General features: G+C 43.2%; 1 protein-coding gene across 1 annotated transcript in view; it reads left to right on the forward strand.

Annotated features, from left to right (window-relative positions):
- Positions 1-304: 304 nt before the first annotated feature.
- The window catches only part of phlpp1 (PH domain and leucine rich repeat protein phosphatase 1), a 45256-nt gene continuing 21118 nt past the window's right edge, over positions 305-24442 (forward strand). Inside the window, exon 1 of the mRNA XM_040143681.1 lies at positions 305-2855. Within this exon, the coding sequence (XP_039999615.1) occupies positions 1223-2855 (1633 nt within the window). The 5' untranslated portion in view covers positions 305-1222. The remainder of the gene's footprint in view (positions 2856-24442) is intronic.

Genomic DNA, 24442 nt, shown 5'->3' on the forward strand with positions numbered 1-24442 from the left:
AGAAATATTTAAGTTCTGTGGCCGACGTGAAACTTTTACTGTTAACAAATCCGCAACAGTTGCACCACATTAGCTGTCAATGTGCAAACGTTCAGGGCTCGAACTTAAAAATAATGGTACTGAACCCTACCGTGCCGCGTTTGACAGGGAAACTGGATGCGCGCGTTTAATAACAGCAGCCCGTAACTCCTCTGCCTTCGCCGCATTTACAAAAAAGGTCTGACCTGGAGACACGGCGGCCCCCAGCAGGACACAGCTCGGCTCAAGCCTCGCGGTTCGCTCCACTAGATGGCGAGAAATACAAGAGAAACGAGGGCCGCTGTGCCGCGGCCTTGTGAAATGGCGTCCTGACGAGATGGTGCTGAAGTTATTTGCCTCGTCACCACTAGTCTAAAGTAACTGGGCCCAGGGGGGGAAGCTAAAGTTTTCCACGCGGCGGAACCTGGGGCTCTTTATTGATTGGAAGTAGCTGCACCGCGGGCCACTGACTGTGAAGGGAATCCCGCCGAGCCGAGCGCTGGAAGTTCCCGCAGTCCGCAGCTGAGGGCCGGTGAGTGGTGGCTGAGTGTCGCAAGCTTCACTGGGCAGGCTGACACTCTCCTGTTAGCACGCGGCCCACCGGCGGGAGACGAGGGCGCACTTCTGCCGCGGCACCCCAAACATTTTATACGAGCTATGTTTACTCCCTCCCGTCGGCTCACCGCCTCACTCGACGGAGACCGCAGAAAAGCCTCATGGGAAATGGAGTCAGGACGCCGTTCCCTTCTGGCGGCGGCGGCGGCGCGGCGCTCGCTAACGTAATACCCTACCCACAACCCACTGCGTTGTTGTTAGCGACCCCATCTTGTGTCCTCCTCATGAATATATATCAGTCGGTATTTGCGTAGAAGGTCGGCCGACGTTCATTGCATATTCCAGCGCCGTGTTTTGGTCCAAATGGGACGCACAGTCACGTCTCCTCCCCGATCCGTCCCTGCACGCCCTGCCTCTTCCCAGCGAATTTAATCGGTAAAATGTTTTTTCGGAGCGGCGGAGCAGACTCCGGCAGGGAAAGGAAGGCAAGAAGTGAATGACCACTAGTGGAATAAGTCAGCAACACCGCCCAGTTGGCGGACATTTAGCGCGGCGGGCACGTATTCGGGTTTTTTAAATGTAGAGGCTGTAGGTGTAACCAAGTGCGTACCGTTATTTATTGAGAGAGGGGGACTTTTCATTGGCAGAGATGGAAAGTGTGCAGGCTGTCGCTGAGGATGGCGCGTCGGATGGAGGCGCGACCAAGTTAATGAAGAAGCCCAGCGGACTGTCGGTCGCCCGTGGGACTCCGGCGGATGATGGCGGTGGACATTTGGCACCCTCCCGCGTAGAGGCAAAGAACGGGAATAGCCTCTCTCATTCCGTCGCTACCGCGGGGTCTAGTGCGTCAAACCGAACTGTGGCGCCTAATGGCCGGGGCTCATCCAGCAACTCCAGCTCTCTCCTGCTGAGACGGCGGCGCTTGAAGAGGAACCTCTCCGCCGCAGCTGCAGCCGCCGCCAACTCCGCTGTCACCGCCGCCTGCGGCGCCAAGATGAACTCGGCCCTGTCCTCTGCGTCTTTACATACCCGGAGTCTGGATAGGAAGACTCTGCTGAAGCACCGACAGAACATGCAGCTGCAGTCCGCAGACCGCGAGTGGGTGAGAGCGGATCTCCACCGGGGCTCCATACATGTCCACGACAGACTGACGCCCTCGTATCCCAGGCCGGTCCTGTGCACTATGGACACCACGGCCGGCGAGGTGGCGCTCCGTCTGAGCAAACTCTGCAGTAAGTCGAGCTCCGTTATGCGCATTTTTTGTAAAGATAGCCCCAAGACTGACCAAAATGGCAACTGCAATGTGAAGTATGAATATAACGATAACCCATGCAAGGTGACAGAAGACTCCAGTATAAAATGCAAACACCTGACTCCCCTGGAATCCACAGAATTAAGGGGCCATCCAAGCGACAGGTTGAGACTGCTGCTCATGGAGAATGCAGATGAGAGGCAAAAGCAACAGGACGTTGATGGAAAACTTTTCACCCCTGAATCAGAGTCACAAGATAACATAACCTGTTCACTGTCAGACTTAAATTCGAACTCGAACATGGATACCCCGAATGACGATGACTCAGAGCACAGGAATGGTGTGGACAGCTATGGATTAAATTCTGGCTCAGATGTGGAGAGCAGTGCATTTGATGACCTGAGCTCCGGGGCCCGGCTCAGCGAGCACAGGGACTCCCTCAGCGATGACATGATCCTTGGCACAGAGGCCTCCATCCTCAGCCCCACGTTTGATAGTGCCACAGAGGGCCACGACATGTACGGCAGCTCCTCGGACGAACTGGAGCTCGACTGTCCTACGTCAAGCACGAGCTTGGACCCCATCTTCCAACATCACACCAATGGCATCACTGCTGTCACTGCGAACTACAAGCAGTGCAGCGTGGGACATTTAAACGACATGACAAACAATATGGGGCCAGATTCCAGACTCAACCCACACAGTCTGGGCAGCCTGCCATCCAGCAGTAGTGCCGGCTCATTGTCAAGAGCCTGTTCTACAGGTAATACACCTGACATTCAAGATCCGGACTGTGGCCAAGGTGATGCAGAATCAGGGTTGGCGGAAGACCACGGTAGAGATTCCTGTGATTTCAGCCTCACACTGTATGTGCAGCTGCATGGTGAAGCTGTCAGGAGGCTTAGCCCAGATGAGAGGCCTCTGCAGATCCAGAATGACTTTCTCTTTAAGCTTGGATTTAAGGACCCGTGGAGAGTTCAAGAGGAAGGGCTTAACACAGAAATTGGCTCCCTGTTACGTTTCTATGCAGGTAAGTGAAATGATGCATTCAGATGTAACCACATTCTCTCACGAACAGGTATCTGCTCATTCTCATTCTGGCACTTGGTGAGGCCTTCTTCTTTGCACACTGCACCGATTGACTGCAGATCCTTTGTGTTCTAGTGTTTGTAACAGGTTGTCAACCTATAACACAGTACGAGACAGGTGTATTCATGCAGGTGTATATTAGGACACTGTGTGTATGACAATTTATTCCCCTTTTTGCTCCTGATATTATTTGCACACACTGTTTGTGAATGCTGTCAGGGTAGGTAAGTGCAGCACTAGACCTTTGCTGATAAATGCAGCAGCAATTTAGAGGGATATCATTAAAAGTATGTGCTTCCCAGTGATGGTTTAACTGTGTGGTGGCTTGAATGGGTCAGAGTGGGGCTCATGGTCCAGAGGCTACTAGTGTGCCAGATCTACCTTGCCTCAGGGACTTCCTTTTAAATTTCCAGGTCTGTTTTTTTTCTTTGTTTTTTTGTTTGTTTGTTTCTTCCAGCCTTGACTGTCTTTGTTGTACCATAGCAGCACACTGTGCTCCCATGGACACGCATGACATCGCTACAAAGCCATCACCACAACTTATGGTGCTCAGACATGGGGCCCTTTCCGGCTTTTGCCCCATTATCATCCTAATGAAAAGGCTGAATGCCTTTGTGGTTGGATGGAGAGTTGGGGTGGGAGCGGTATGGCTGGGAGGACCATAAACCCTCTCAGTGGACCCAGTGAATTCTGGTCATTGAGATGCGGCACATTGCCTGTCCTATTGGCATCCAGTGCTGCTTCTGTCACACTAACTAACAGCCTGCCAGGCTGGGTTAACGTGCTCCTCCAAAGCTCAGGAAGCCCTTTCCTTCACCACGCCAATGCCGCCAGCACTTCTGCTATTGCTGTCGCTGCTGAGGAAGGTTAAAGGGAGGGGGGGGGTTACTGAATGTCTGTTGAGGACAGTTGAGGAGAAAGTGTTTTTTGGGTCTGACATATGGAAATAGACACCAACAGAGGCACTAACACTCAGTAGCTTCCTGTCCCGAGAGGCTGTTGAACTAGAGGTCGCTCAATACAATGCTGAAATGGCCACATGTGCTTCTGTTCACAGTCACAGTCACATGCGCTTCATGACCTATTGTGCTCTTGAAATACTGGGTTGCTTGAGGTACTGCTAGAATGATTTCATTTAGACAGCATCATATGGCAGGCTGTATGGCTATGCATTTAGGAAAAAAAAACCAAATGAGTCCTACATTTCTAGTCCTACATCTGCTCAGCCAGCAGCAGCAGCAGTTGCTGAAGGCGGGCAAAAGAAGCCCTGATGCCCCTCTGAGGGCGACGCCTCCAGATCCCATGTGAGACAGCTTAACTGTGGTCACCTGAGCTCCCTCTCCAGCCCCTCACAGCCAATAACTCCACTCGGCACAAAAGACCTAATTCTCATCAGCCACATGGAGAAGGACACGGAAGAGTGTGCACACACACAGACGCATGCACTCTAAAGGGAAAGCAGAGCTGATGCCCTTGTGACATGTCTGGCCTTCTTTTCTGCCGTTCCTCTACACGAGTAAAGCATGTGAAGAATGTACGCTGGCTCCTCTAGAATGTCAGGCATGTCTGCTGAGGAGGAAGTGGAGTGAGGGGGCAGGGGGGACAGGGTTTGCGAGGGGATACCGTGCTGACACATGTTGAGCTGACTTTGAATGGTTGTTCTGCCCAGATAGTGGAGATGGGGCCAGCCTCAGCTGACTTGCTGGCTGACTATCAGGCGCAGCTGCCACAACTGTAGACCTCAGTCACACTAAAGGCCTTTTTGTCTGCATGCCTGTGCATGCATAGTGGCCTTTGATACAGGAAGTCCAGTATCTAAACTCTGTTTTATTGCTCAGTTTCTCAGTGAGAACACTGTGCTGTCTTAATGGTAACCTAGATATTAAGTACACAGAGAGGCAGATGAGGTACTCAGCACTTAGCATGTTTAAGGAAGCAGGAGAAAGATGGGAAGAGGCTGTTAAGTCAAGGAGTTGCCATGGTGCATCTCGCCAGGTTCTTTGGACAATGCAGAGGCCAGTTTGACTTTGAAGGAGTCAGGTCATGCTTTCAGTGCACAGACTCTGCAGTGACCAGATGAGAGAACTCACTTTGCCCTAATAGACGAACGAACACACACACACACACACACACATACATATGTACACTAGGCCGCCTAGATCAAAGGGTCGCTGTCTTCTTTGGCAGGCTGACAAGTGATCCTTTCAGAGCTAACCACACAGGAGCCTCTTGTAATGCCTAGCCAGCTTTATTAGAGTTTTGAGTACAAGGGAAAAGAGTAAAAAAAACATACACACACTCATATAATCAATACATGCACATCCTGTTGGTGACATGCTCAGAATGCCATAGCTCTAAAAAGTACACCTCCTCAAGAGAGTTGAGTTTAACAGATTTTTCTGACTGTGCCCTAAGTCAAAGCCATGATTTAATTGCCCATTCAAGTAAAAGTATATGGTACAGGTCAGTTTTGCTCAGTAACAGTGCTTCTGCTCTGAGGACAGGAGATCCTCAAACCTGCAAGTAATGAAGCTGCCCCCTGCTTGGATGGTTCTGTTCCTGTGTGTGTGTGTGTGTGTGTGTGTGTGTGTGTGTGTGTGTGTGTGTGTGTGTGTGTGTGTGTGTGTGTGTGTGTGTGTGTGTGTGTGTGTGTAGACTTGCAAGAAAAGGAAATGGCATACTGAACCCTAACACTCACTGGCACAGGGTTTCCCTAGAGGCGGATGACCCGCAGTTCTTAACCAAACCAAAGCAGCACAGTAAATTATTTAGATTCATTAGCCTACTCAGCTTTGTAAAACACTCATCCATGCACTTCAGCGTACCCACTGCTTTTGCTGAGCTTTCTGCTTACCCTATTAAAGTTGAAATGTTTGTTTTTTGAAAGCAATGTCTTTTAAACCCAAAGTGGTGATAAGATCTGGCCTGCGTCATGAGTGAAATTAAGGACCACTGGTGTATACTGGCCTAGAAACTATCAAGGTATTAATTCCTTTCAGCTTCATGCAGGTTTATAGCTCAAACCTCTGTGAAACAACATCAGGGTCAAAAAAAGTTTCAGCAAGCTGCTCCCAATTTTCAGGTATGTCCCATGTTGTTTTCAGTATCTGCCAGCAAGGTGAACTTGGCAGGAAGAGTTGTTCATGCAGAACTTATAAAACCAGAGATGTGTGTGAAATGATGGGGATAATGGCCCTGCTTTTACACAACAAAGGTCTAATATGTACATGCTTGCATAGTAAAAATCATGGCTGTTACAATTTCAGCAAATGTGATCAGGTTTAGTATTGGGAATTATTTCTCAGTTTTTCAGAATAACACTGTATGGTGCACCTTTTTTATTGCACATTTTTAGTAGAAACTTTTCTCTGCATGAATTCTCAAAACAAATCATGCTTATTTCCACACTGGTACTGTGGTGCTTATTTACAAAATTGAAATAATTATTTTTACGTTTTTATTGCTTTGTGGCCTAGCTGAAACACCAGAGCATCTTTAAATGACCTCTAAAAACCAAAACAACGTACTTATACTGAGACTTGGAAGATGAAATCTTCTAAAAGTGAACTAACTGTATTTATTCTCACTTATTCACTTCTTGCATGCTATTTAAGAGTTTTTTGTATAGATTCGCTCGCACAAATGGGGTTGCTTGCTGCTCCATCTTAATTTGTGGTCACATGTAACAGATGTATGGATGTACACATCTGTTACAGATGTGGAGTCCTGTGTACACGACCCCAGGACTATAAAATAAAATAATCAGTATTTCCAAATGACAACATAAAAATCTAAAACTGTTCAATTTGAAGCCTTTTTGGAGCTTTTTATAATAGGTTGATAGGTTATAATAGGTATGAAAGTTTTTTTCAATATTAGAATACAATAAAAGCTCCCAATTTACAGTCAGAAAAAATCTGAAAAGAGGCATGCGTAATGGAAGCAACATGTCTTTTACTGATAAAATCCTCTATATTCCATATAGACACATGTTGACATTTTAAGAAGTCAGTGATAGTTCAATCATTCTAAAAGCTTTGATGAATCTCAATTCGGGGCTGTGTCTTTCCACTCTAACCTCAGGTCTTCTCTGAGGAGGCAGCGGCTGCTGACGTGATGACTTAAAGGACTCTGCAGGGTTTAAAGGCTTAATGAAGCTCCCAGCTTTCTCGAGCAAGCTCCGTAGCAGCTATTAAGCAGAGAAACGCTCACTCTGTCTTGTCTGTTCCGTGTCGCTCTCTTCGTACAGCTTCGTACACCACGCCAGGTTGCTCCCACACAAAATTCTTCCATCTCTATGAAAACATTGTCAAAGGGAGGAGAACATTCTTTAATTTTATTTATTTATTTATTTTTTATCCTTATTAACCTGATAACAATATGAGGGTCCCTCCCAGTGGTTTAATTTGAATGAATTTTGTTATTCAAACGAGCTTTTACCGGTCACCAGGGATTTAGGAATGGCAATATTCCGAGTGTATATTTCACTTAAATTTACAAAACATGGCGTAGTTTACCACAACTACAGCATCTCCATGAATGCAAAAACTCGTGGGAGATCTTTGCAGAAGTGAGGCACTAGGCTGCCCCATCCTTTCTCACATCCATGTCCTCGCCTGATAGCTAATGGTCTTTCTAAATGGCCCACTGCTGAGTCATTATGTAATTGTGTAATCAGATTTCACACGTTCCAGAGCTCAAATCCAATACGCATGTGTCGGTGTGCGCTTGGGTTTTTGCGTTCACTAGTGTATGTGTGCGCGCCAAAGATGAAAACGAGCAACCAAAGAATAGATTTATGTATTTCATGTCTCTTCACATGCAGCTCCACGTGTAGAAGTGCTCTTAAATGAAATGTGGCCATACAGCCTCTGCGTTGAGCTGGATGTGTGTATCTCTTGAGGATTCACACGAGTGTCTACGGAGGCAGATATGGATGGGATAGGGGTGTCACCTTGTAGCAGTTATGGCCAAGGGAGCTGTTTTCTGTCTGATATAGATTGCCTTCTTGGCTGACATCCTCACACCTTCCTCTTCTCTCCTCTCACGCCAAATCTTCCTCTGTCTCTTAACTTCTCTCATGATCGATCCCCCTCCCTCTCCACTCGCTGTCTTTCCTATCTCCTCCTCCTTCACACCATCTGACAGTTTCCATTTATCTTCCCATATCTCTTTGTCCCTCCCTAGCTTAATGCTTTTTATTCCAAGAATTACTGGTCACCCGCATAATTGTCTGTGAAAAATATGAATAAAAGGCAAAGAACGTACAGCTCAGGTCATTATTTCTACAGGTCTAATGCAATTAAAAGCACTCTTTCTCCCTGCCCTCTGTGTGTGTGCTTGTGCTTGCTATAATGTAAAGTTTTTTTTTTTTTAGTTCATGCCCCCTGTGGAAATAAGTAAAAAAGAAAGAGAGGGGTATGCCATTGAAATTCTCATTGCTTTGTGGTAAGCAGCTAAATCTAGGCTGAACAATGTCTAGCTGATATGTCAGTCCTGTCTGCCTGCCAGCATGTTCTGAGACACAGAATTGGAAAGGGGGGCGTTTGGGAAGGGCAGCGGCTTTTCCTGTCCTATGGGAGCAGCCCGGCCTCTCAGCTGTCTGTCAAACTGCCCTTGCTGAATCCTCACCAGAGACGTCGAAGGGTTGGAGTAGATGGAGTTGACGAGCAAAGGCAGGGAAAAGGTTCTGACTGTCCCCAAGCTGAGCACCAGCCCCTGCCCTGACCACATGCATTAGGGGGGGATTAGGGGCAGGCCAGCAGGGGCTCACTTTCCACAGCTTTGATCAGCAGCAGCACAGTATAATACCAGACAACATCTGCAACTCTCAGCATTAAAGAGGCCCAAAAATTCCGATTAGGGAACACACAGCCCGCTTGCCTGCTAGTGTACAGGACAGAACTGTGTCAATTCCTGGATGGGAGCTTTTTAAATACCATCGCTCCAGTGGTGCTTACACTGGTTTGTTTTACAAAGCCTGAGTCTCCAGAGAAGCTATTTCACATTGTGTTTAAAATTCCAATTTCTTAGCCTTTCATTTTCTTCAACACACATTGAGGAATTGCAAGTGGATAGGATCAGTTAGGTTTTGGGGCAGCTGTTTTTTTTTTTTTTTTGCAGATTTTGCTTCCACAGACACCTTCCTACCATTCAGAAACAAAAAACTAAATAGACGGAGTATTTTGCAAATAGTACTGTGTGAATGGAATTCAGAGCTTTACCAAACTGTCCCCGAATCTTTGTTTGTGTCATTTGGACACAGCTAGATAAGGTGTGTTTGGGTGGAACTGAGCTTGTTTCTACGGACTCTGCTCTAATAGCAGGGGGTAGAGTTATTGATATGAAATGACCTAGTTTAAAGTTCATCTCTCTCAAAAAACACTGAAGCGCAAGAATGATACTTCCTCATTGGCGAGCGTTTCTTTTTAGAGAGAGGCTTTGAGAGCAAACAGGAGGAGGACACACCCACAGTCCATAGATGTACAGGAATAACTTTACAGTTATATACTGCACAACATTGTGGTTAATGTACAGGACTCATACTTTGATCCTGGAGGTATATCTGCAGCACATCATTCTTATAGATGCTGCAGTTCCAAACTTTGACTACCTGCATTATCTCAACACTGAGTCACCAATTTAATAGCTACACCTGCACAGTCTAATGCAGTACAGAAGACCTGCAATAAATCCTATCCTTGTATAACAACATTTACAGTCTGTAGTTAGTGTTAGTGCAGTATTTTGAATGTTGGAGGAAGTATTATGTTAAGTTATATGTACAGAAGTATATTCATCAAAATATAATTAAAGCTGCTATAATGATATATATATGTGTGTGTGTGTGTGTGTGTGTGTGTGTGTGTGTGTGTGTGTGTATATTATATATATTATATATATGATTATAGCAGCTTTAAGTATATTTTGATGAAAATACTTCTTTACATATAACTTTTACTTGTAGTCAAATACTAACAAAACAGCTTTATCAAAAGCTAAACATACATCTCAAAACAGATTATTATAAGCCTCATAAAGGTAAGATTTATTGCAAGACGATTAAATTGGACTGCATTCAATTACACAGGTGTGCCCCATAAACTGGTAAGTCAGTGTATATACAATAGATGCGCTATGTCTGAGATCTGTGAAGCTGAAAGTCCAATTTTCATCGCAGAGACTGAAGAGACATTATTCCACGTGCAGCCAGTCTCAATCATTAACATGGCAATTTGCTTGTCGCTTGCTGTCAGCTGTACGTTTTGATCATCACCCAGGCCCTGGAAAAAAAGTGGAGTTGTCACCTGCTGCAGGAGGAAGTTACTTCTCGCTTTCCCTCCCTGCTTTCTCTCTCACATATACAGTTGTTTTTATTAACACTCACTCGGCTACCACCCAATTCTTTTCTAGCCCACACTGTTCCTCATTCCCTCTGGTTAAAGACTTCCCCTCTTTAGTTCTTTTTTTCTATCCCTCTCTCTCTCTCTCTCTCTCAATGTCCTAGCCCCCCCTTACCCCCTCCCGCTCTCTCAGTGCCACTGTGTTCACATGGCCCCTGCATGTGACATGAAGCTGAGCCAAAACACCCCGGATGCCCGCTTCAGCCCTCCACTGTTCCAGACCTTGTTAAATTTTAAACAAAACAAAAGGAAAGGAAAGGCGGGAGGGGGTAGAAGAAGAAGAAAGAGAAAAGTAAGCACGTGGGGCCAGGGGAATGTGCAACAACATCACAATCTCATTCATTCACTCGTCCTGTCCCTACGCATCATCAGGAGAGAGCAGCCCTTTAATTTTTGCCCCCCCCTCGCTCTTCTTGTGTGAAAGCCTTCCTCTCTGTCTCTCACTCCTTTCTCTCCAAACTGAACTGGACTGATTGTAGCTTTAACCACAGATCTGGGGTCTGATTGCTTTGTGGGCTGTCCTTAAGTGGGATTAAAGAACAACTTACTGTGTAGCTGCTGTCTTCATGGACACTTTCTTCTCAATTATCCAATGGCTACTGCTGCCCATGAGATGCATTTTTAATACTTGATGGAAAATGAGAGCTGGACTAGATATAATAACAGTCACTATTTACCTTTATTATTGCTTGTCCTCTTCCCTTGTATGAAACTCCTTATTACTCTGCTTCTCTTTCCACTGTCAAGAGACTACCACAACATGGCGGCCTTTAATATAAAGTCTCCCTGAACAACTTGGATGCCTGCAGCATCCCAGTGGCTCATTTCCAGATGTAGCTACGCAACGAGAGTCCTCCATAGCTTCAGATAATGAATGGCATTAGAGGTTAAGTACAAACAATAACAAATGATTATCAGTGTGTCTGTGGTCCACCCTCAGGGAAAACGAGGAACTGAAAGTCATTTGACTGTCTTTCATTGTGAATTAGCAGCTAATAATTCCAATCAGCCATACAAACATTGTCATCACACACACTGCTCATATAAGGACATTTTCCTGGCATCCTGCATAATGCATTGGGATGGCTGTGACACCAGATCTGTTGACAAACTGCAAGCAACGGCATGCATTGTTACAGAACTGTCGTTATTTGCAGAGATTAAGTTGCTTTTGAATTAGGCTAACTGATTAAACGCACTGTGTATTTCTCTTGCAGTTGATGGTAAGACAGTGTGTCAGCTTTGGTGCATTTGTGATAACAAATGACACAGATACTTCACTTTCATAGCCTTGTTTATGAACAAAACAAGTTCAGACAGGAGCCTCAAGCACGCTGCAATTTTCAGTCGACCCAGCACAACATTCGTCCCACCAATCAAACATACACTCCTCATGATATTACAGTACAGTACACTGCTCTGGTATTCACCCAGTCTCTTGCTCAGTACTGCATGTATTACAGTGTTGCTGCCGCCTACTTCAATCTGCTTTTCTCTACTCAGGAATCTGTCTACTTGTTGATTGGTAGCACATGCTAAGTACGCACACAGTACATAAAAGCACATCTGTTCACTGAGAAAAGCAAAAGTTGCCATGTCATATTTTCAAAACACAGATTTCTTTTCTTTTTTTTTTCTTTTTAATGACACAAAAGTACAAACCTACCAGCTAGGCTGTGTGTTACAATGTTACGATGTGTTAAAATGTTAACAAGGCCAGTGATGCAGGTAACTCATTATACATTATTGGAAATGGAGGTGTAATTATAACACATTCCAGCACAGGAGAGAGTGAGATAAGATTTGTTTTTGTCGCAGACTGACACATAATGTCACATTGTCTTGACACGTGATCCCACAGCTTCTGTTCACTTAAAATTGTACCAGTCTGTAAGTCTGGTGATTTAAAATGATGTGCACAACTACCGACCTATATCTATATTGCCTGCTCTCTCCAAAGTATTCGAGAAAATTGTATATAGTAGACTTACTGATTACTTAGATAAATCAAATATTCTTATTCCTTCACAGTATGGCTTTAGCAAAAAGAGCACCCCTTGTATGGAAATTCTCGATCTCATTGAAAAAAATCAATGACACCATTGATAAAGGCGATTAGGGCATTGGAACTTTCCTTGACTTATCAAAAGCATTTGACACTATTGACTTTGAAATTCTTCTAAACAAAGTACAACATCATGGTGTCAGAGGCACAGTGCTCAGTTGGTTTTGAAGCCATATGTATGGGAGGAAGCAGTATGCATGTGTAAATCGTCTTAAATCACGAAGTAAAATCATCAAGTCTGGGGTCCCAGAGGCTTCCATTTTAGGGCCGCTCCTCTTTATTCTGTGTATAAATGATTTTGCGACCTCCTATAGCATTATACATAAAGTATAATTCGCTGATGACACAAATGTATTCTTATCGTACAAAAATTTACTGGATCTGCAAAAAAATCTAAATGAGGAACTGGTTTAGGTGGATACATGGTTTAAATGCAATAAACTATCATTAAATATAAGCAAGACAAATTTCATTGTTTTGTGTTCCAATAGAAATCGAAATAATGTTGAACATGTCGGCTAATTGAGAGACTGAAGTGAAATCGATGAGTTGACAAAAGAATTCTCCAAAATTTTAATTTCAGGCATTTTCTACCACTTGAAGCACTTCTAACCTTATATTAGTCCTTATTTGAGCTTCATATGAATTGCTGTAATGTTAAATGGTGCAATACTTTTCCTAGTTATCTTGAGAAACTACAGAGTTTATAGAAGAAAGTCTTACGTGCCATATCATGGGCCAAAGTAAATACTCCCACAGATCCTCAATTCCACGGCCAAAGTTTTCTGAAGCTTACTGAATATAATATTTTCCAAAAGCTTGTGTAATATATAATGTTGTATGTATGCTCAATGACAGACTTTTTCGACCTTATTCCGACTCACGTTCCCTCGCATACATAGAGTATAAGACTCGAAAAAAGCATCCTGTATAGGGTAAGAAACATAAACTCAAATGTACAAGTTTGAGTGTGGTTTGCAGAGGTCCCCAGTTGTGGAATGAGCTTGATAATACTATAAAAATGTATTTATCCGTGTCTGTTTTTTAAAAAGATCTTTAGCAGCAGTTGCTAATAAAATTTGTTTAAACTTGTATATCGTAAGTGGCTGGGGACTTCAGAACTGGTCACTCTACTGTGCTGTTATTTCCACCTACCATATATCTGATTGCGTATCTTCGTAACAAGTATGCGCGGACAGAGGGTTTTGGTGGCAGTGCAGCAGCTAAATTTGTTAGTTGATGTGCAGGAGGAGACTGAGAAGAGATTTTGTGTGTGTAATGCAAATCCTGATGCTCCTGTAATTGTAATATTTGACTTATTATCTAAGTAATTTTAGCTTTGTGAGACAATATGAATCCCCTATGAATTGATGCTTATATTCCTCTGGGTTTTCAGGGTTGCAAAATAAGAGCATAGTCTTTGGGGCAGCATAATGCACACTTCACACAGTTCATAAATTTGGAAGGAGATTATTTATGCTATGGTGAAAAATTTGCAAATGTCATAGAATTCACATCTCACCCAGTGCTGCGACACAAACAATCTACCTGATTATCTTTTGCAGTTTAGCTCTTTTGTGACCTTTTAAATTTTCTCCTTCTAGTAGACATCCATGCCGGCCTTCAGGCTTGGATAGTGGAATTGTTGCAATATCTCCATTAAAACATTATTTATTATTTAGGATTTAACACTTTAATTAAATTAGTGACATACTAAAATCAAGCAGAATTAGTATTGCTGGAGGGCACAGAAATACAGAAGTCAATTCAAAGCATATTTTTTACTTTCTTGTCAGGTATCACTTTAATGGAATGGCCGATTCTGGTGGCATTAAAAAAAAGTCTTCAGTAATAATTAAAATATTGGACTCTCTCAAACTGTGCTTATACCTCGTATTATGTTCAACTGTGAATGTGAGGGTATTATAAAGATGAAGTTCATTGAACTCAGTATATTAGCATTAATTGCTTGTTCCCCTCCAACCTGAAGGGAAAGATTTTGGACAGTTGCTGCTGTAAGGCTTCAGTGGTCTGTCAGATTTACTAAAAGAGGATTTATGATGCTGGTATTGAGAAGGAGACACTTTGGGAAGCACTTTAGGCTCAAGGAAATATTGACCATGACTATGATCTTGTGAAAAGAACCATAAGAAAGACGAGGAGGGGAAGAGAGAGGAAGGAACTGAGAATGTTGAGCTCCGAAGGTAAAATGTCCTCGCTTCATTTCTATCAGCGACAGGCATTATTAATGCAGTGGTACAAATGAACAGGGAAACCCAGGGCGACAAACAGGCGGGAGTCCCTGCAAGCTAATTAATCACTTACATACACATTGACATAGACACACACACATAAATTCAAGCGTGCGCATCCACGCGCACTCCACCACAATCAGCTCTAACCTTTTGTGCAACATCAAACCTTCACTGGCTTACCAATTAGCGTTCTCATCTCGCCTCTGTATCCTCGGTATCAGAGGGAGGTGTTGTCAGCCTTCTCTTTTATCGCTACTCTCCCTTCATCCCTGGCTCTCATATTTCACCTTCCCCTGATGCACTTCCCAGGGGAGCTGAATGCTAGGTGGGTAAACCTAAACCCCTGTGTCTGGGAGGGGGTTATTGTGCTGGTGCTTAAGATGACAATACGACTCTCCCCTCTTCCTCGCTCTCTTTATGCCCCCCATTCAGTGTAAGGCGCTTCACTTTATCAAGGTTGTATAGAGTGCTGCAGAGAGAGGCTGCTGCTGTACACAGGCCATTAGCAGCTACTGAGCGACAGAATGTGGAGGCTGAAGTGACACAGTGACGCTGCTGATGAGCAACCGGTGTCCTGAACCATGAGATAATATGCGTGTTTATGAAACCTCTTGTGTGATTTGGGTAAATCTTAAAAATATGCACAGCAGGATAATCTGATAATCTCTTACTTATTGTCGACTTAGTCTTTTTTTTTTTTTTTTTTTAAAGATTAATTGAGTAGACTTTTGGTCTGTAAAATACTGATAAATCAACGTTTTGCAGAGCAAATCCTCCCATCTGAGAAACGGGTACTTCACTTGGCTTTAGCTTTGATACTACGATTTTAAAACAAAAAGCCTGCGTTATGGCACACTAACCTTTTCAACACAGCAGCAAGTGTATACCAAGCTGCATTTCACTGCACATGTTGTATTAGCATGTGACAAATAATCTTTGCAAACTCAGGGTGTGGACTTTGACAGATATAGGCGTTTATCAGGCAGTGGAAGTCTGACACTTTCAAGTTACATAATGTTAAAAACCAGCATTTTTGGAATTTGAGCTATACAAGGAACTAAAACTCAGGCCTCTGCTGCATCCATTTTGATTCTTTCATTCTTTTTCTTGCAAGTGCCCCACCTATATGGTAGTTCAGTACTAAATCTCTGTAATACCCCTTTAATAAATAACACAAATGATAATCAAAATTGTTCTCTATCAATTTTCTGTTGATACACAAATTGAGATCTAGGTAGAGAATCTATCTTAGTGTTGTCATATATTTTGTGTTGGCTTCTGGGATTTGCTTTAATTGCATCTTCACTACACGCTGCAGATTGCCTTTGTGCCATTGTGCATGCAGTGACCATGAGCAAGCCTGATTGTGTGTCTTCATGTGTTAGTGAGAGTGCTGTAAGACTGACAGCGAGTGCTGCATCATTCATGAGTGTGTGCCACCCTGCGCCTCGACTGCAGTGACCCATAGCTGTCAACAGTGTATCCTTGAGCGTGATGGCACAGGCTGTGCAGAGGGCACACTGCAGGGACCGCTGGCATGTAGAGAGCTTTGGGTGGGGCCAGGGGATGGCTGAGCCAGTCTGGGGCTAGAGAGGAAGCTGTGAATGTAGAGATGGGCTGAATAGGACACTAATATTAATGTAGTACATTATCTGGCCCTTTTTGGAAGTCCTCTTTTCACTTCTCTACCTCTTTGGGGGACATCAGAGAGAATTATCAGCTACAGAGTGGCAACCTCGAGCCTCTGTGTGCTACTTAAGGACACTTAAACAGGATGGACCCTGTACTGACATTTTTCAAAAGAGGGCTGTGGTTTTGTGAGGAGTGAACAAAGAGAGGTCAGGTGGTGAGTAAGCTGGGCCAGAAATGGTGAATCCCTGCAAGGACTGACACATAAAACTACTCAGACTAAATCTCAACAGAGGAAAGTAGGTAGAGGAATGAAGGTTTACAGAGTGTGGATGAAGACTGGAGATATTCAAACCTGATGGTATATACTTTAGGGAATGGGTAGTGAAGGCAGATAAGTAGGAAAAACTAAGACACTTCAGTTGAGCTGAGACTTTCTTTGCCCTCTGAAACATTTAAATATGCACACACACATAGTCAAAACCTGTCTGGTTATAATGTGTGTGTGTGAGTGTGTGAGCAAGCAAGCAAGACAGAGACACATTACATAACTGGGGCACCATGGCTCTCTTGCCAATTTACTATCACACAACAGTAACTCAGTTCACACGTGTGCAGGCCTGCTTTATTTTGTGTGTGGAAGTGCAGCCTCCCGTTCGTTTCTCACGCTTTTATGACCTCCTGGTTATTCATTATTTCCCAACATAAAATAGTCATCCTCTTACACACCAATGAACAAGTTTATCATGCATTTTAAGTCAGTCTGCATGGAACAATATTACATAAAGAGTTGGTGGATTTGATTGAGAATACATCTGACCTTTCGCTTGCAAGGTATTAGACACTCACTGTAGTCGACTGAGACATCAAAGTCTTTTCTGAGTTGGTAACAAAACAAAAAATAAAGAAATCAGCATTAAATTAGCCTGACACTTTGTGATGTAAGGTCGTGTCTGAAAGCTTTCTTGGTTCCACGTCGCCAGTAAATAGAACTTACTCTTCTCTTGTAGCATCTCTGCTGATGAAGAAATGCTTTCGCTTTTATTTAAAGGAATCTGCCAGTACAGCACTCTGTGTGCGTGGGTGTGGGTGTGTGTGGGTGTTAGTGTGTGGGTGTGTTTGTGTGTGTGTGTGTGTGTGTGTGTGTGTGGGTTTCTTTCTCTTTCAAAGGGTAATTTTGTTCTTTTACAGCAAAATCATATTTTTGTAGTTTTGGCCATGTTTTTATCACTTATGTACACACGTTAATTTCTGAGATTACTAAGAAGAAGTCTTGTCAAAATAAACACAAGCATTGTGGTGATCATTCAGGTTTTTAAAGTTATTAAGCTTAGGATTTCAGTTCTGGTTGGTTTTGGCAACACCAGGTTGCTGTTGGTAATGCTAAGGATGCAATAATAATGCAAGTCCCATAGCTCATATTGAAATGAAAGGTTTATTGCTCACTGGGGGCAGGGGACACACTTTTAGCAGCTACACTGTCAGAAATACATAAATCACTGTAGTCATACTTGTGCCAAAACTGCTTTTTTTTCTAAAAATGGCTGGGAACGACTGTTCTGCTCTTCCACATGCTTTCATTACGTGACATATGAGCATGCGCACAAATTACTTGCAATATGCATATGCATCAGCTCTTGTCTCCTAAAATTAGTCCAGTGTGTGCACGCATTGTTTCCTGTGAATTCCCTTGTGCAGGTGCACACCATGTGAATCCAGTGCAGGAATGGTGGACTCTGCCAGGGACAGTGCCAGCTACTATACCAAGAGGTACCTAATGAGTACAAACATGTTTAATGGCTGTAGCAGAATAAATACCATCCATGAATTTTATGACATTGGGTTTGATGTGATGTGAAAATTTTAAGTATTATGACTTAAAAAGGCAAACAGTAAAATGAATATCCACACTGTTCATTGTAATCATCCATTATTCACAGACTGAGTTCTTGGTTCAGCTGTGGCTTATTGTACTTTCTGTAGCTGTGCATGCACACAGTTTGGATGCATTATCATTACTGATAAAAATGATGGCCAAAACTAAACACAACAAGACCCAAACTGTAATTATCCTTTAATATCTATTCATGCATGATTTTATACGGTTGTACAATTTCTAATTTTGTCAACCCAAGAGAATATAATGTCTGGCTGAGAGTATTTTGCCTGTTTTGTGCCACTCTTAATGCTGAGGTTTACAGTTGACTGAGATTAGCTCAGCTGGCCTCATATCGAGTTCCTCTCGTGAGTCTTTCTGCCTGAGGTGACAGGATATGCCTGTAGCCAATTCCTTTTCTGTCTGTTTATACATGTATTTTTCTATCTATACATTATTTTTTTCTCTTCTCTATTTTAGCCATCTCTGTTTGGCCTCATCTTGTTTTCTTTTCTTTTACCGTTCCATATTGTATGTAGATCTCTTTCTTGCCATAGACCAGCCTGCATAGCTCCTCGTATTCACACTTGTACTGCAGCATGCAACTATGGACCCTCATTATTTTTTTTCCTGTACTTTTAGTTATGTATTATTACATTCATTATTGTTATATACACATTCACCCACAAACAGACTAAATAATTAATTTGGGAGCTCTGCACACTTTCATAACCCCACAATCATACTCAGATTTACGCCCATGCATTCAATTAACTTATAGTGCACATTCACAAACACACACACACATATTTTTCCACCACGGTGACAACATTTGCATTCGCTTACACAAAAACAAGGGGGCGATAACAATCCCCACAGCTCTTATGTGTGTGTCTGTGTACTCTGAGCTAGCTGATCAGTGGGCTTGTGTTTTCCAATGTAAGGTTTCGTAACACACACTCATTACATAACAGCAGCAGAAGTGGAGCTGGGGAGAGGGGGAGAGGAGAGGGGGAGCGCACATCGATGTTCGTCAGCATCCGACCCTTCCACTGACAGAGGGAATCACTGGGGAAGTTATTCCTTTTTTCACACACTGATGCCAACACCTGCAATTTGAAGCATCCATAACGCAATTCTCCTCTCTGCCCACTGCAACGGGTTCTATTTTTAGGTGGATATTGATTGAATGACATGATGAAGCATGTTCACAATGCAGCGGGTAGTGTGAAGGATGGTGCTGCTGATGAAAATGCTGTTATTTCTTTCACTTAAGGGCTCATAAGTCATTTATTTAAAAATCCATAGCTGCAAAGCGTGACTTATTAACCTCTAATGGGGCCTTTTTTCATTGCAATTCCTCATCCAGCTGTCAGGCGGAATGAGGAACCTGAGTTATGATTGCATATTTAGACATTGTTTGCATCTGTTTCTGCTTCTGCCCATCAACACAGAGTTGAGTCAGGTTTACATGACCTGACGTGTGAAGATATAAAGTGGGTTGACTGTCCACTGCCGTGCAGTAAGTCATGTTTGAAAATAAAAATGCAGCAGATGCAGAAGAGGGACTGAATTTGCAAGTGGATCAAATTCCAGTGGGGGGAAAAAAAAAAAAGATAAAATTATTTCACATCTACAAATCCTCCTTCAGGTCATCCCCGTGCCATTATGCATCCCCACACTGCCCCTACAGGCAGTGGATGACAATGCACTGACCTGATAACTGGAGTAGTACAATGCCTTTAATAGCAGAGGGCTGTTTAGTTCCCTTCTCCCCAAGGGCAAAGGGTAATAATGGTTTGATGGGGAAGATATTGCAGGCTGTGACCTCATTTGGATTCAGGATGTGTTTCACTGGACTGAAAGAGGAGGTTTTGTATAGTGTGTGCGTGTTTCTATCTGATTGCATCCTTCCCGGTGACATGTTTAGAGGAGATGAGCCATCAGAATTTCAGGGCATCCATCAACCTATTAATTATCCACTTCGCCCTCTCTCCTGGGATGGAGGGACGTCTCATGGTCACCTGGGCCTTGGCAACATTTTTTCCCAGAGCTCCCTGGGCCAAAGATCCCTGCTTCTTAATGCTACATCATCAGCTGAGAGCAGTGCAGATTCAGGGGAAGAAACGACACCTCGGCTGAGCTATTTAAGCCGAAGGATGTTCAGTGTGTGACAATAGACAGGAGCACAAAGAGTGTCAGTCAGCTTTTTACTAGAGGGATTGAAAGCACTCCTCAGCACTCTCTTGAGAACAGAAAAATAAGTGCACACAGTTCCATATAGTTAAAATTAAGTACTATAACCCTCTCCTTCCCTTTTTTAATATCAAAAAACATTCACAGAAACCCATCCACAATAACCCATTTAAAATTCATAACAATCTAATCATGTTTAATTGTTTTATTAATTAAAGAGACAATGAAGGCAAGCTGCGACATGGATCATTAAATAAATACTCATCTAGCTAATCTGCTGCTGGTGGTGCTCTCTAAACACTGCTGAGTTTACAGCTGTTTGTCATAATTTCACTGTTGACTGCACTTTTAAGTTGACTTATCATTAATATACCGTAGTTATTACAGACTCAATACAGTTGGGTCATTTTGGTGGAATAAAAAAAACTGAAGTATTTTATTACAAAATGATTACACTTCATCATGAGGAGGACATGAATGTCTGCATCACATTAGTTCTCGAGACATTTAACTCAAAACCAAAAATGTTAAACTCATTGTGGTACTACAGGAAAAGTCAGTAGGCTTCATCATCTGGGGACCAAAACTGTCTGGACAGTATGTCATGGCAATGGTCATTTGTATACTTCAGTCTGTACCAAAGTGGTGGAACGACGGACCAAGCCGACAGACTGACAGTGCCGTCCTTAAAACCACACGAGTTAAATGTTTAGAACTAAATAAAGCTACCCAGCTTGTCCTTGTTTGATATTTTGACTGCTGAACGTTTTGTTTAACATAGCCTCCCTTGCAGTCAAAATGTTTAAACGCAAGCCCAAATTTAAACCCAGCATCTTTATGATGAACACGATTCAGAGTAAGCGCACACAGACACAACTAGGCCCATGTGAAAATTCAGTGTCACACAGTTATTTCCCATGCAAAACATGTACCTCATCTTCTTATCACTTTTACACAACGGACAGCTTGACACATTTCACACATCAACACCTCCTCAGTCCCAGAGGGGGAAGCAGTCCCACATGTGGGAACTTTTAAAGAGGATGCTTGTAGGATTAAGAAGCTACTAATTAAAGATCACTCATTTCACAAACTGTGAAGCTAAACGGCGTTCCTGAAAATCTCCACGGCACGTTGTGTTTTTCGCCGCCACACGGTCACATTTCAGCATGTGCATCACTGTGAAAGGTGCAGAGAGGTAGGGTGTAATGTGAGGAAAAACTGTGGAACAATTGGTGGGTGCTGCGAGCAGCCTTTCTTCGTGATGGCCTTAGCCACCTTCCAGCAAGGCTCGTCAACTGCTGCCTGAGCAGACAGTTAACACAGCCTGTCACTTTGGATCTGAGTAATCACCTCAAGTCATCCACAGAAGATGAGGAAGAGCGGGAGGAGAGATGGAGAAACAAATAAATGGAGTGGAGCGGTTTAGGCAAAGAGGCATAACTGATCAGATGTTGGAAGCACATTCTTCCCTCGCCTGCAAAGACACACCTTTAAGTACATGCATTTTGACATTGTGTGTGTGTCTTGTAACAGAAGGACAGTGCAGCTATTTGTGTCATGGAGGAACAGCTAGCCTTGCTCTCTTACGTCTATTTCTATGTTGCTTCTCCACCAACTTCCCTCAACTCTATTTTGCTGTTTATAAGTTAGCAGCTCCAGCACTGCCCTGATCAGTGATGACTACTCTGATAGTTCATTAGTGTCCTCTATCAAGTCTTTTTAGATGCTTCTTTTGTGTTTGGTCTTTAATAAGACTCAGTTGAGATGAATTTCAAAAGTAGCTGAAAAAAATCGGACAGTGGAGGTATAAGAACGCGATATGGGCTAAGAAGCATTTATAGGTCCTAGAGTCTTGCCATCCGGTACACCGCATCTGTCACTGCCTATAGAATAAACAAGTGTCTGCCTACGCATGTGCGCACACCGCTGTGACTTATGTGGGTCATCGATGCCCTACGGTACAGCATGCCCAGTCCTGTAGTGAGGTGTGCTGATGTCAGGTTGCATTTAGCAGGAAAGGATGATTAACCAGGGACGCATCCTTGTTATTACTGAGAGAAACCAGGGGAAAGAAACGTTGATCTGTCAAAAGGGAGATGGATGGAGAGAGGTCAGCCTTGGGTGCTGATGACTAACAGTGATGGTTAACAGGGGCAGCAGGGCATCTGGGAAGCAGCTTTGTAGCCTGCTAGTGGAAACATTAGCTGAGAATACTGACATTAGGCAACCAGGAGTAGTTTCCTTCATGGCTGTCTTTGGAAAAATCACTCAAACATACATATTATATGCTCTCTATTACAGGAAAGTGTTGCCATGTATTGTCGTAGCAGTACACTGGATTAGTCTATTGTATATTTGTGTATCATTTTATCTTTTTGAAAGTTTTCCACTTTTTTTGATGCATATTGTCGATGATAAATTCCTGCAGTCAAACATGCCGCATTCAAGAGCATCTTTCAGTATGATAGTACTACAGTATTGATACTGAATGAATTAATTAATATTTTTATTTGAGTGTGATATATCCAAAGGTGCCCAACCCATAAAAGCTTACAGGACACTTCTTACGTTACCTACAGAGGAAAGAGAAAACAAAAGGAAAACATACCTGGCACTGTATACATACAGTATATGTCACTCATTGTATGCAGTATATCAGATATAAACTAAACAAATTAAACATACAGCCCACTCATGCGTTCATGCATTAAAAGGTAAAACTAAGCCACGTCACAGATACACATACAGTACACTGTAATCAACATTCATCCTAATGAAATGAAGCAAATTGATTAATTGATTGATATGTAATTCAGGAGTTTGAGTTGCAGAAATAAAATCATTTTAACAATCAACAAAAATAAATTAGACAATTAAACATTTTAGAGCACCAAAAACATAAATAACTTAGATTAAGTTTCTGGTTTGGTTGTTGTTGGTGGGGCTCCCCTTTTGTTTACATTCGGATCACTTGGATTGTGCCTTTAAACTGCTGGCAGTGAGATTAGTAATATAAACCGCTTGCTCATTGGTCCTGTATGAGTGTGTGTGTGTTTGTGTGTGCATGTGATTGTGTGTGTTTTTGAGCAGTAGGGGTGCAAGCACATAGATATTGGAGCCAAATGTGGAGGGGAAACTGTCTTTTCCTCAGCCTGGGGGAAAAGGAAGGAAGCCTTCTCCAGTAACCAACACACACACACACACACACACACACACACACTGTGGTACTCCTGCTCCTGCATGCAGTAGGTCTACGAATAGACCAAGACTTCTGCAAATGAACGCACCCACCTTGCAGGGCCTGTCGATTATTTTTAAATTCACAACTTATGCATTGCCCATAGATTATGGGATGACCGACATGACTAACATCATCGCTGCTCAAAATATTTTTAGTGTAGGTGGTCAGTGGTTCATACATTTGGAATATGGCAACTGTCTCTTATAACTTCCTTCCCCTGTTATAAGGTTAACAAGAGCTTGTTTCTGCTCCACCCCTGTAAACAGGATGCTCACGTGGGAGTCCCACCCATCTCCCTCCTTCCTTCGCTGAGCATTCCCATGGTCAGACTAAAACATTTGCCTCCATCCAGTCATCCCACATCCACGTGAAATGGTTGTAAACTGCAACATCCTTACAGGAGCAGCTTTCAAACTTCTCTTATCACAAAAGCAGCCCACTGACGCTATCTGTATTATTCTTCTTCTGAAAAAAATCTCTCCCTTTTTTTTTTTTTTTTTTTGGTTCATCAACAGTCAGGGGCGCCAATTAGATGGACGCACATATGGAGATGGTTAATCACTGTCACCGTGTGTGTGTGTGTGTGTGTGTGTGTGTGTGTGTGTGTGTGTGTGTGTGTGTGTGTGTGTGTGTGTGTGTGTGTGTGTGTGTGTGTGGATGTGTGTGTGGATGTGTGTGTGGATGTCAACAAGGGGAAGAGCAGGAGAAGGAGTAGGGTGCGTGTGTTTGTGCATAAGCTTGTGTGGGAGAGAGCACGTTCCAACAAAAGGCCTAAAAATAGTAGGAACATGCCCATGTGACATATTGAGGCTAAAAGCTTGTGAATAATTTGTCTAATGCAACACATACCCCCTTCCTAA

Source organism: Xiphias gladius, chromosome 14 (assembly GCF_016859285.1).
Source record: "Xiphias gladius isolate SHS-SW01 ecotype Sanya breed wild chromosome 14, ASM1685928v1, whole genome shotgun sequence".
Classification (NCBI taxonomy): domain Eukaryota; kingdom Metazoa; phylum Chordata; class Actinopteri; order Istiophoriformes; family Xiphiidae; genus Xiphias; species Xiphias gladius.